At 41.7% G+C, this 13,853-nt stretch overlaps 1 protein-coding gene across 4 annotated transcripts in view; it reads left to right on the plus strand.

The window, feature by feature from the left end:
* The window catches only part of TRRAP (transformation/transcription domain associated protein), a gene marked incomplete at both ends in the record, with an annotated part of 110,920 nt that overhangs the window by 34,743 nt on the left and 62,324 nt on the right, over nt 1–13,853 (plus strand). For all 4 annotated transcript variants that reach the window (XM_084249136.1, XM_084249137.1, XM_084249139.1 and 1 more), the window contains 6 exons: nt 776–927; nt 4,968–5,167; nt 9,691–9,908; nt 10,010–10,207; nt 11,367–11,627; nt 12,108–12,269. In XM_084249136.1, the coding sequence (XP_084105262.1) occupies nt 776–927; nt 4,968–5,167; nt 9,691–9,908; nt 10,010–10,207; nt 11,367–11,627; nt 12,108–12,269 (1,191 nt within the window). The remainder of the gene's footprint in view (nt 1–775; nt 928–4,967; nt 5,168–9,690; nt 9,909–10,009; nt 10,208–11,366; nt 11,628–12,107; nt 12,270–13,853) is intronic.

The following is a 13,853-nucleotide window of genomic DNA, read 5'->3' on the forward strand; positions in this document are numbered from 1 at the left end:
AGCTGGGGTCGATGTACTAAGGAGCTGTCATCACGCTCTGTGACTGTGCGTGCGTGTGTGCTATGTACCCTCATGCTGGGTATGGAGGGTAGTCCCTCTGGGCCTGTTGCCTCACACTCTTTCCTCACACAGCCTGAATATATCTTTAATTGACTCGTATGTATACAATTATCACTAAGATTAATATCTTAGCTGGTGAATACTTCAGGTTATTTGTGTATGTGATTATGTATCCCCTGACTTCCTAGATAACCTAATTGAAATGAAATGGATACAATGTATGGTATAGCCTTGTAGGTTTTCTGGGGAGAAAAAAAACAATCCTTCATTTTTAAACAGGGAATTTAATACAAGTGTAGGAAAGTCACCTTATAGTTTTGATCTTTGACACAAGAAAGTATGTGATCTGGAGAAAATACATATTTCTTTTCATGAAGGCTTGATTTGTGTAGATGGCATAGAATCTAGTTTAATCCAGCAAGTCTACTACAGGAGGCCTTCAGGATCACTTAATTTCTGGAATCTCCCATTGGCTGTTTAAGCACCAAATTAGTAAACTCCATTTTACCTTTTAATTTGAACCATGCAATTTCTATTTCAAAAACCTGCCTTCTCTGAAGGTTTCATTTGTTGGATACCTGCTAGCTTTAATCGGCCCACAGTGCTGAAAATAAGCATTAAGATTCTTTTAGGTTCTGCATATGTTTTCAATTCAAGCTCTTCCAAATCATGTAATTTCACTATAAACTATAGTTTTTGTGTTTCTTTGTTGTAGGCCATTGAAACTGCTCTGGACTGCCTGAAAAGTGCCAACACTGAGCCCTACTACCGGAGGCAGGCGTGGGAAGTGATCAAGTGCTTCCTGGTGGCAATGATGAGTCTGGAAGACAATAAACACGCTCTTTACCAGCTCCTTGCACACCCCAAGTATGTTGGAGACTTAATTGTCTGCCATTACATGTAACTTATTTCAGGAATTAGGGGTAGAGAGGATCCTCTCAGATTTTAGTGTTATGACCTTCAGGTCAGGAAGATGGCATATTATGTGTCTAGTTAGTCTTCTGTTGCATTTTAGAGAAAGTGGGAGGAAGAACTTGGGTGCTTAAAAGTTAGACTTCAGGCATCTCTTGTGCCAAGACTATGTCTATGCAGTTGTATCTTTTAGCAAACCTGTCCCTTTCAGAGGCAGCTCTTCTTGCCTGCTTGTATCTGTGTAAGCATCATTTTCTTTACTTTTCCTAATAAACCTGGTCCTTTTAAAATGTTAAAAAAAAAAAAAACTTTATTTCAGTCACAGTCTATATTTACTGTCTCTTTGTTTGGCTCTAGACTTCAAGAATAAAAGGCAATGATGGCCTTTTCTCCCCCTTTTGCTCCTCTTATAGCCATGGTACCTAGAACATGATAGGCACTTGATGGATCTTTTGCTTTTCTAGACGATACTAATCCTTTTTTTTCCTATGTATTTGTCATGTAATGTTTGTTTGGTTTGCTCTTACCACTGAAGGCTATGATCTTTATGCAGTGATCTTTTATAATTATGAGTGTATATCATGTTTCTGTATTATAAGTTCTAAGGAAGGATTTTTCCTCTAAGTTACTGTATTTCACACAGCAACCAAAATAATACTGAGTTAATAGTGAATACTCAGTTGTTAAAAGCACATTGGAGAGAGAGAGTAGTCAAAGATAACCATTGTACAAGGAAATAAGGCAATATGCTCAAGAACCAGTGTAATCATCAGAAAGCAGTGTATCTGATAGACTTTAAATATTAGAATCTTAACAATTAGATTTTAACAATGCTTACTATGTTTAAAGTGAAGATAAACTTAAAATTATACCAAGAAATAGAAACTATCCAAGCAGGGCCTCCCCAGTGGCACAGTGGGTTGAGCGCTGTGCTGTGAAGCTGTCTGCAGCCTCTGCAGCACGGGTTCGATTCCTGCCCTGCCAGGGTGAAACCCACAAGGTGCGGCAGACCTCTCCTGTCTCACCCGCTGCTCCCCTAACCAGTGTTTTCGATCAGTCTGCCTGTTCTGCCTGTTCTGCTCCTCTGGTGAATCCTCTCACCCTCGCAACGCCTCTGACCTGTACCCCATTCTTGTATAAATAAATAAATCTAAAAAAGAAAAAAAAAAAAAAACTATCCAAGCAGTTTAAAAAGAGGGAGAAGAGACCCTTTAGATAAAAAATAAGTCAAGGGCTTCCCTGGTGGCACAAGGAGTTAAGACACAACCTATGAAGCTATCCACAACCACTGCAGCACGAGTTTGATCCCTGGCACAGCCGACCTCTCCTGACTCGCCCGCTGCTCTCAGAAGTGTATTTCAGTCATTCCTCCTTTCTGTTCCTCACTCTGTCTCTGGTGAATCCTCTCCCCCCACACCTCTGGCCTCTACCCTAGTACTTGTATGAGTAAATAATCTTAAAAAAAATTTTTTTTTTAAAAGAAAAGAAATAAGTCAAAAGAAATTTCCAGAATGCATGCAGAGAGAAAAATATGGGAAACTCAAACAACAGTAAGAAATGCAGAATAGGTAAAACCCAGTTTTTATTGTAACACTGGTTTATAACATGGCTTTTTGGCTCTACAAGTTGAATTTCTGGTTTACCTGTACCTTCTTATCCATAGCCTTGGAATCATCATTCTCTCTAAAAGGAGTGAAGACTCTTCAGAAATGATTCAGAGACCAAGATATCTCTGCTAAATTTACTCATTGCTTCCTGTTTGTCATTGTTTCTATGGTTTTAAGAATTTTTGGTTAACAAAAACTTAATGATTTTACCATGGTCAAATTTATATCTTTTTCCTTTTTCTTTCATGCTTGTTATATGTAATTTGTAAGAAACAGTCTCCTCTATAGCAGTCATGAAGATACTCTCCTGTATTTTTTTCTTTTTTCTTTTTTTTGGGTAACTTTTTTTTTTTTCAAGATTTATTTATTTATTTATACAAGCACTGGGTACAGTCAGAAGCACGGGAGGGTGAGAGAATTCACCATAGCCAGAGTGGGGAACAAAACAGGCAGACTGACGAAACACACTGCTGAGGGGAGCAGCAGGCACGGCAGGAGAGGTCGGCCGTGCCATGTGGGACCCTTGCCAGTGGCCGGGGATCGAACCGGCACTGCAGAGGCTGTGGGTAGCCTGGCAGCCCAGCGCTCAACTGGTGCGCCACCAGGGGAGGCCCTCCTGTATTTTTTTTCTAGTTGCTGTGTAGTTGTTCACATTTTGACCTCCATTCTTTCACAGACAAAACCAGTGTCTGTGAGGGCCTCCTCACCCCCCCCCCCCCCCACCGTGGTGCAGCGGTTGAGCGCTGGGTTGCTAAGCTGCCAGCAGCTTCTGCAGCGCCTGTTCTATCCCTGGCTGCTCCCCGGCCACCGGAGGAGGATCCCACATGGCGCGCAGACCTCTCCTGCCGCCCGCTGCTCCCCTCAGCAGTGTACTTCGGTCCTTCTGCCTGCTCTGCTCCCCGCTCTGGCTCTGGTGAATTCTCTCACCCTCCCGCGCTTCTGACTGTACCCAGTGCTTGTATAAATAAATGAATAAATAAATATTTAAAAAAAACAACAACAAAAAAAAACCCAGTGTCTGTGAGTCGTGTGGATAGGCATCCTCCTTCGCTTTCTGCCTTCTCTGTATTCAGGGTCTGTCGTCACTGTTGCCGTAGGTTAAGTACCTTCTGGTGCCAGGTACTGCTCAAGATTGGTGTGCAAGACTAAATCCTTGCCTTCAGGGAACCTATATTTTAGTGAAGGAGGTGGACAACAGGCAAGAGGAACAAATATATATCAATATATTTCAGGTAGCAGCAAATGTTGTTTATCAGGCTAAGGGAATAACATGGGAAAAGGGCATTTTTAAAAAACAGGACAATCAGGAAAGTTCTCTCTGAGTAGGTGACATTAAATAGGGATTAGGATGCCTGTTTGAAGGGAGGATATTGTGAAAATATCAAGAGAAAGTTCACATCAATCTCAGGGAATGCCTCTGGTGAGCATAGCAAGAGGCCGGTGTCACTGGAGCAGATTGAGAGGGACAGATGGGTAGGACAGGACTGGAGAGGAAGAGATGAAGACTAGATTTTGCTCTGAGTATCACAGAAGGGATGGAAAGGCTAACTTACTCTGATAGCAGGTTTTCTTGGCTTAAGTCATAGGTGCCATTGCTGTGGTGTCAGGGACATTGGGGAATAGCACTTGAGGGAGATAGTAGAAATCAGGTATCTGTTTTGGGCATTTGACCCCAGTGAAATTTCAAAAAGCATTGTCACCAGCTGGTAAGAGCTGAAAATACTGAGGTGTTTACTCAGTTTGCATTGATTAAAGATGTTGCATGTGGAAACAAAGGACATCCAGGCATGTGGAAATGAAGGACATCCATGTAGTTCGAAGCACAACCAGAGTTAGGGGGCAAAAATTAGAATGAAGCAGGTTTCTGGTCATAGAAAGAAATTTCTATTATCTGGAGCTATTAAAGATTGGAAGAAGCTAATAATTTTTAAAATACTATTGACTGTTTCTTATCCTTGTGTTTGTTATTTCCTTGACACTGCCTTCTTAGGTTTTACTTAATCTCATGTGATTAGCAGTAAATGCCTTTTCAGTTAGATTGACAAGCCTCTTTGATTCTGTACCAGTGCTGTGATTTTTTCAGCATATGTAGCTGGCGTATAGAACTTTTAAGATAGAGCTTTTTTCATCTCTTTGATCTTTGAGTTACTTCTCTTACTTATTTAATTATATTTGACTTAACTATATAAGATCAAAATTAAACATCAACTTTGTTAAAATAGAAAATAATTGTGAAAATGTGGAATGTGCTACTATTTTGTAAATACCTTCAATGCACTTGAGCCTATCTGAGCAAGAAGAAAATGGACAAGCTGAAAAATAAGTTATAAGAGAATCATCAGTTCATGGGTTTGGTGTCCTTAGGATCAATTTAACTTTGTCTTTCAGCTTTACAGAAAAGACTATACCTAATGTCATCATATCACATCGCTACAAAGCCCAAGACACCCCAGCCCGGAAGACGTTTGAGCAGGCTCTGACTGGGGCTTTCATGTCTGCTGTCATTAAAGACCTCCGGCCCAGTGCCCTGCCCTTTGTGGCCAGCTTGATTCGCCACTACACCATGGTGGCAGTTGCCCAACAGTGTGGTGAGTGCAAGTGCCATGGAGGGCAAGTGAATATTACTGGATTTATTTAGGGCATTTCAAATACTTGGTTGTAGTATCTCAGAGAGACTAAATATGGCTGATTTGTTTTAGGCTTTCATTTTCTAATGTAATTTATTGCGTTAGTAAAGATAATTGCTGTTTCAGTGATGGATGATGTATTAACATGAAAACTTCACCACTTTTAATCTATTAAAAAAAACACCCAATTTAATATTTTAACCTATTCTTTTTTTTTTTTTTAAAGAGGCACGTATTTTATTTATTTATTTATTTGTTTGTTTATACATGCACTGGGTACAGTCAGAAGCGTGGGAGGGTGAGAGAATTCACCAAAGCCAGAGCGGGGAGCAGAACAGGCAGAAGGACCGAAGTACACTGCTGAGGGGAGCAGTGGGCGGCAGGAGAGGTCTGCGCGCCATGTGAGACCCTCCTCTGGTGGGTGGGGAGCAGCCAGGGATCGAACCGGCGCTGCAGAGGCCGCAGGGAGCTTCGCAACCCAGCGCATCCCTGCGCTCAACCGCTGCGCCACCGGGGAGGCCCTATTTTAACATATTCTGAGGGGGACTAAGTGCCTTTGAACACTGTGTGTATAAACAGAGGAACAATTTATGTTTACCTCACCACTGATCTTCCCTTTTGGAGTGTTGTTTTCAAAGCCCCATCCTCCTCTCTCCACTGCAGCTAGCTCCTGGTGGTGTGCTCTGGGTCTCTGCCTGGAGTGGCTCTTGTCTTTGCTGAAGTTCTCAGGCTTTGGGTAGTAAGGGACCAATTTTGTTTGTCTCCTTTTTTTGTATTTCTAATCCATTACAGACTGAGGCTTTTGTAAAAGACAAAAATGCCATGGTACTGGCAATTGCTATATGCAAGTTTCTGAACATTACTCAATTTTGTCAACTCTTCCCAGACTTATTAGCAGTTAGTTTGCAGACCAGACAGGTGTTGTCAGTAGACCACACTTGAGTAGCACTGCTCCAGTTTGTGTTCTCAAAGTTTCTCACCCTAAGATCATCAGCAGCCTTCTCTGAAATTGCAGAACACATAAAACTTACCAGTTTTTTACTCTTTTTGGCATGACCAGTCAGTACTATACAGTTTTAGGCTTAGATTGTTTCTCAGTTTTTTGTCTGTTAACATCTTTCCAGCATATCTGTAAGCTTCTTGATGGCTTCCGTCTCACCCAGTGCTGGGTGCTTGCAAGGCAATAATTAATAGTTGCTGGCAGACTACGCTCCACCTGGATGTGCTGGATGCTATTGCTCCTGACTGTTGTTTGTATGTCAGGAATTTCCAGAACATAATCCATGGTCCTTCCCATGGATTATTATTTCCTGTCCCCCGTAGCTCATCTAATGCTTTTCTTTTAAAGACAATATCTTACTGGTTTTCATTTTAAACTAATATATTTTTGAGTTCTGATTAAGAAAATCTGAAAAGAGTGTATAACACAAACTGTTCAGAAAAATAGCCTTAGTTTACAAATAGTCACAGTTGAACAGAAGTTGGTCTAAATTAACAGGGTTTCCTCCATTTGAATTTCATACTGTTTTTATCATTTTTTATATTTTTTAATTAAGTACCATTATTTTACATCCTTGTTTATGTTTTCATAACACAGGATTTCTCCCCTCGGCTGTGGTAACCTTAGTTCTCCCACCACCAAAACACCCATAATCTTCCACCATGGTCCATTGTATTCTCCCTCAATCTGCTGTGTTCTCTCCCTCCTCTCCTGGATGCTGTGGTCAGCTTTCTAGGGTTGTTTTTTTGTTTTTGTTTTTAAGATTTATGTATTTATTTATACAAGCACTGGGTACAGTCAGAAGCGCGGGGGGTGAGAGGATTCACCAGAGCCAGAGTGGGGAACAGAAAAGGCAGACTGACGAAATACACTGCTGAGGGAAGCAGCGGGCAAGACAGGAGAGGTCTGCGTGCCATGTGGGACCCTTGCCTGGGGCCGGGGATCAAACCGGTGCTGCAGAGGCTGCAGGCAGCTTTGCAGCCCAGCGCTCAACCGCTGCGCCACCAGGGGAGGCCCTCTAGGGTTGGTTTTTAAATTTGTCTTTGATTCTTTATTTCTTTATATGCACATGTAAGTAAAACCGTTCTATTTCTATTTCTCCTTGTAGCTTATTTCGCTTAGAATAATCCCTTCCAATTCCATCCTTGTTGCCACAAATGGCATGAGATTATCTTTTGATTGCTGAGTAGTATTCTATTGAGTTTCTAAACTCAAAGTAAAAAATGAGATAGTGTTACAATTTGTGGAACAAGAGTGTTTGTGTAAATAAAAGTTCCCCCCCCTTTTTTTAATATATATTTTTACATCATTTTTCATCTTTGCACAGTGTATGCATCTTCATCCTGGCTATATTCCCCATACAATTCCCACCCCATCCCCCTTATTTTGACCCCAAATCCTCCGTCCTCCTTCCCCACCCTGCCGTAGTGTGTCTCTGGTCCATAGTTGCTTGTTGATTTTGATTTTTACTTTATTATAATTAGTCTTTTTCCTGGTCCCTTATTTAGGTTTTCTAAATTCCTGCTATGAGTGAGACCATCCGGTATTTTTCTTTTTCTTTCTGGCTTATTTTGCTGAGCATGATTCCTTCCAGCACCATCCATGTTGCCGCAAATTGCATGAGTTTAATTTTTTTTGATTGCTGAGTAATATTCCATTGTGTATATGTACCACATCTTCTTGATCCAGTCATCTATTTTTGGGCATTTGGGTTGTTTCCATAGCTTAGCTGTTGTAAATAGTGCTGCTATAAACATAGGGGTGCAGGTGCCTTTTTGAATTAATGATTCTGTGTCCTTTGGGTAAATACCTAGGAGTGGAATTGCTGGATCATATGGAAGCTCCATCTTGAGCAGGTTGAGGAATCTCCACACAGTTTTCCATAGTGGTTGGACCAGTTTGCACTCCCACCAGCAGTGCGGAAGAGTTCCTTTTTCTCCACATCCTCACCAACATTTGTTGTAGCTGGTTTTTTTAATATGTGCCGTTCTCACTGGTGTAAGATGGTGTCTCATTGTAGTTTTGATTCGCATTTCCTTGATTACAAGTGATGCTGAGCATTTTCTCATATGCCTGTTGGCCATTTGCATTTCCTCTTTGGAGAAGTTCCTTTTTAGCTCTTCTGCCCGTTTTTTGACTGGATTATTTACTTTGTTTTTTGTTGTCTCATCAGCTCTTTGTAGGTTTTGGTGATCAGTCCTTTATCATTAGTGTTGTGTGCAAAAATTTTCTCCCAGTTGGTGGGGTGTCTCTGTTTTGGTTACTGTCTCTTTTGCTGTACAGAAGCTCTTTAATTTGATATAGTTCCAGCTGTTTATCTTTGCCTTCGCTATGGGTGATGGGTCTTTAAAGATGTTGCTGAGGTGTATGTCATGCAGTGTTTCGCCTGTATTTCCTTCTATATATTTTATAGTTTCAGGTCTTATTTCTGGTTCTTTAATCCATTTTGAGTTGGTTTTTGTGCATGGTTTGAGATAGTAGTCAAGCTTCATTCTTTTGCATGTAACAACCCAGTTTTCCCAGCTCCATTTACTAAACAAACTTTCTTTGCTCCCTTGCATATTCTTTGCTCCTTTGTCAAAGATTAGTTGACCATAATTCTGTGGGTTTATTTCTGGATTTTCTTTTCGGTTCCATTGTTCTGTGTGTCTGTTCTTGTTCCAATACTATGCGGTTTTGATTATTATGGCTTTGTAGTATAGTTTGAAATCTGGACGTGTGATGCCTCCAGTCCCTTCTTTTTTATTTTTTCAGGAGAGCTTTGGCTATTCTGGGTTTTTGGTGATTCCATATGAATTCCATCAATATTTGTTCTATTTCTTTGAAGAATGTCGTTGAAATTTTTATTGGAATAGCATTGAATCTGTAAATTGCTTTTGGTAGGATGGCCATTTTGATAATGTTAATTCTACCAATCTGTGAGCAGGGGATGTCTTTCCATTTCTTTGTGTCGTCTTCTATTTCTTTTAATGGTGTTTTGTTTTTTTTTTTTAAAGAGCCTTTCTTTAAAAAAGATTTATTTATTTATTTATTTATACAAGCACTGGGTACAGTCAGAAGTGCGGGAGGGTGAGAGAATTCACCAGAGTGGGGAGCAGAGCAGGCAGAAGGACCGAAGTACACTGCTGAGGGGAGCAGCGGGCGGCAGGAGAGGTCTGCGCGCCATGTGGGATCCTCCTCCGGTGGCCAGGGAGCAGCTGGGGATTGAACCGGCACTGCAGAAGCTGCTGGCAGCTTCGCAACCCAGTGCTCAACCGCTGCACCACCAGGGAGGCCTTTTTAATGGTGTTTTATAGTTTTCTTTGTATACGTCCTTTACCTTTTGTGTTAGGTTTATTCCCAAGTATTTGATTTTTTTTGTTTGTTTCAATAATAAAAGGGATGGTTTTCTTGATTTCTTCTTCATCAGATTTATTGGTTGTGTATAGGAAGGCTATGTAAATAAAATTTATAATTTTTCACATGCCTCTGCCTCTCCTTCCAGGTCCTTTCTTGCTGCCCTGCTATCAGGTGGGCAGTCAGCCCAGCACAGCCATGTTTCACAGTGAAGAAAATGGGTCGAAAGGAATGGATCCTTTGGTTCTTATTGATGCAATAGCTATTTGTATGGCATATGAAGAAAAGGAACTTTGTAAGATTGGGGAGGTGGCCCTAGCTGTGATATTTGATGTTGCCAGTATCATTCTGGGCTCAAAGGAGAGGGTAAGGATTGAGGAGGGTACCAGAGGGTAGTTGTTTTAGAAACTAGGAGTTTGAGAATAGCATTAACACATTATAGTTTGTGTGCTGGTTTTTCTCTCCAGGCATGCCAACTCCCTCTGTTTTCTTACATTGTGGAACGCTTGTGTGCCTGTTGTTATGAACAGGCCTGGTATGCAAAGCTGGGTGGTGTGGTGTCCATTAAGTTCCTCATGGAGCGACTGCCTCTCACTTGGGTTCTCCAGAACCAGCAGACATTCCTCAAAGCACTTCTTTTTGTCATGATGGACTTAACAGGAGAGGTAGGTAATGGGTGGCCCAAACCTAATCATGCTCTTTCAGGTGTTGTGATGAGACAGTTTTGCACATACGTTCTCCTTGAAGCTTAGTAGGTTACATACTCAAATTTCATTACAATATCTTTAATGAAAGGACTCTTAGAGCCCCTATGGGCTTTCTCCAGTTATCTGAACACCTGTCTACCTTGATAAAGAACAGCCATAGGCCAGAGTTTTCAACCCAGTGCATCTGTAGAGGAGAGCACTCTCCTCATTCTTGCCAGAGGGGTATATACTTCATGTGCTACAGAAGTTTTTATAGAAGTTAGATTCTTTAAGAACCTGTAACTCAGGGCCTCCCCGGTGGCACAGCAGGTTGAGCACAGCGCTGTGAAGCTGTCCACAGCCTCTACAGCGCAGGTTCAATTCCCAGCTGGCCAGGGAGATACCCACATGGCATGGCAGACCTCTCCTGTCTCGCCCACTGCTCCCCTCAGCAGTATTTTTGGTCGTTCTGCTCCCTGCTCTGTCTGTTGAATCCTCTCACTTCCCATACTTGTGGCCTGTACCCCTGCTCTTGTGTAAAGAAATTAATCTTTTTTTTTAAACAAGTTTTTTTTTTTTTTTTTAAGATTTATTTATTTATACAAGAACCAGGGTACAGGCTAGATGCACAGGAGGATGAGAGGATTCACCAGAGAAAGAGCGGGGAACAGAACAGGCAGACTGAGGAAATACACTGCTGAGGGGAACAGCGGGTAAGACAGGAGAGGTCTGCCGCACCATGTGGGACCCTTGCTGGCCGGCTGGGATCAAACCAGTGCTGCAGAAGCTGCGCTCAACCACTTGGGCCACCAGGGGAGGCCCTAAATAAACCTTAAAAAAAAAAGAACCTGTAACTCAGAGAGATAGCTGGCAATGCTTACCGTATTCTGTTTGATAAATATAAAGCTCACCTCTAAATTCACATTTCTTTTTCTGTATGACAAAAATTACCAATAAAAGGGTGATTAAGCTATTGAAATATACACAAAGTGGATGTTATGTTATGAGGGTTTTGTTAAATGAGCTGGAATGAGGCGCACAGACCCTTGGGACAGGCAGCATTTTGTGGTGTGTATGTAGCCATGGGTGCCACTGGCAGCATCACCTGTCTCTGACTTTAGGAGTCTCTGGCCTGCAGGTCTCCAATGGGGCAGTCGCCATGGCAAAGACCACCCTGGAGCAGTTGTTGATGAGGTGTGCGACACCTTTAAAAGATGAGGAGAGAGTCGATGAAATCGTGGCCGCTCAGGAGAAGTCTTTTCACCATGTGACACATGACTTGGTTCGAGAAGTCACCTCTCCAAACTCTACTGTGAGAAAACAGGCTATGCATTCCCTGCAGGTATTGGCCCAGGTCACTGGAAAAAGTGTGACAGTGATTATGGAACCCCATAAAGAGGTGAGATTTCTTTTACTAAAAGTAGGATAATTTGAACAAAATGTTTGAGACTTTTCCTTCAAATTTGACTTATAGATGATATGTAGCTTGTAACTTGTATCCCTTACATAAAGTACTACTATACATACTCTTTGACCTCTAATATATAAATAACATTGTGCTTATATTAATGGCTATATTAGTAACTGTCAGTTCATTGTTAAGGTAATAGAAAGTTGGTTTCCTGGGTCTGTAGCCCAGTCTGGTGGTTTTGGTCTTGTTACTTGTTATTGAAGAGTGGTTACTCTGGAACTAATCTGACATATACAACCCCGTTTTAGCGTATGAAGCATATTTTCCTTTTCCTAGCTGAAGGACAGCAGTCATAATTTTTCATCTCATTTCTGGCTTTCAGAGTGGTAATTGTTCCAGACTATTATGACGGGTATTTGCTTTTCAAGGAGTAGCTGGTTAGTGGTGTGTCCTCTTTGCTTCTCCCAGGTCCTCCAGGATATGGTCCCACCTAAGAAGCATCTGCTGAGACATCAGCCTGCCAATGCACAGATTGGCCTCATGGAGGGGAACACATTCTGTACCACATTGCAGCCCAGACTTTTCACAATGGATCTTAACGTGGTGGAGCATAAGGTGTTCTACACAGAGGTAGGGGGGTGGTGGTGTGATGTGGTGTAGTATGGATGGTGGTGACGTGTGTTTGGTAATATGTCATTGTGAGCAAAGACTGGGTAGGCAGCCTTCAGAGAAAGCATGGGCAGTGACAAGCCACAGCCTGGCATTGCATTCTGTGTACGTATGTCACATTGGGATTGGTGTGAAGGTAGGGGGGTGGTGGTGTGATGTGGTGTAGTATGGATGGTGGTGACGTGTGTTTGGTAATATGTCATTGTGAGCAAAGACTGGGTAGGCAGCCTTCAGAGAAAGCATGGGCAGTGACAAGCCACAGCCTGGCATTGCATTCTGTGTACGTATGTCACATTGGGATTGGTGTGAAGGTAGGCACGGGGACGGGAGATGTTCAACCAAAAGTGGGTGTTTCTGTGTTCTTGGAACTATTACGCTTCTACAGAACCTTGTTCTTCATGACCTTAAAGTTGTAAGGCTACATCATCTACGTCAATCATTCTTCATTAGCTGGTGTCCAGATTAAGACTGGCCCAGTAAACAAGTACCAGTTTATTGAATATACTGACCACTTAAATGTTCCATGCACTGCTGAGAACTAGCCCCATGTGAACGCCCTTGTGTAGCTCTGACAGCACCTCATGAAATACAGACACTGATTATTCTCATTTTGAAGATTCAGTAACGGAAACTTAGGGTTTATTATGCACGTACAGCCGTGGAGCAGATGAGCTGTACAGCTTAGGTTGGACCTACACTGTTATTTCCAAGCCTGAATCTTTTTTCTTTTTTTTTAAAAGATTTGTTTTTTTATTTATACAAGAACCCGGGTACAGGCCAGAAGAGCGGGAGGGTGAGAGGATTCACCAGAGACAGAGCAGGGAACAGAGAACACCGAGCCTGAATCTTAACCCCCACATTGTCATGCCTGATTCTCCTTTTGTTTAATTTTATCAGATTTGCCCTTTGACCCACAATAATAAGCAGTGGTGGATATCATCTTTTAAGGGTTTGTCACTAAGCTACTCAACAGTGTGGATGCTATTCGACAGCAGTGAACAGAAATTTTACTGTAGATACAGCCACATTATGAGTAGTCACTCTTAGAATGCAGTAATAGTCTGGTGATCAGTACCAAGTAAAGATTTTTATGAGGCATGAGTTATACTTCTAGAGACATTGTCTGAATAAACTGAGGCAAAAGTCAAAGGAAAGCAAATTCTTCCTGGTCCACACTAAGTCTGAATTTCTGGTTATGAAAAATTTACCTCTTGATTTTTTTGAATGCTATCTTTTGCTTATATAGATGGTCACTTGATCATGTGATTTAGCTTTAATCTTTATATGTTGTTATATCCCTTGTATAAACGTTACTTTGACAAAGGTCCAGGGAAGCCCCTGGAGAATGGGAGGACAGCACTTCCTTTGATGGCTCTAGAGACAGATGTGTTTTAATCTGTGTAGAAAATTCTTCAGGGAGCTTAAGACCACAACCTGTTGAATGACAAATCCCAGGGAATGAAATGGAAAGTTCTGCAGGTGTTGATCTGTGCTAACTGCATCAAAATGTAAAGATCTTTTGAAATATACTTTTGAGTCTCCCCC

This window comes from Talpa europaea (assembly GCF_964194135.1).
Source record: "Talpa europaea genome assembly, chromosome: 12".
NCBI lineage: Eukaryota > Metazoa > Chordata > Mammalia > Eulipotyphla > Talpidae > Talpa > Talpa europaea.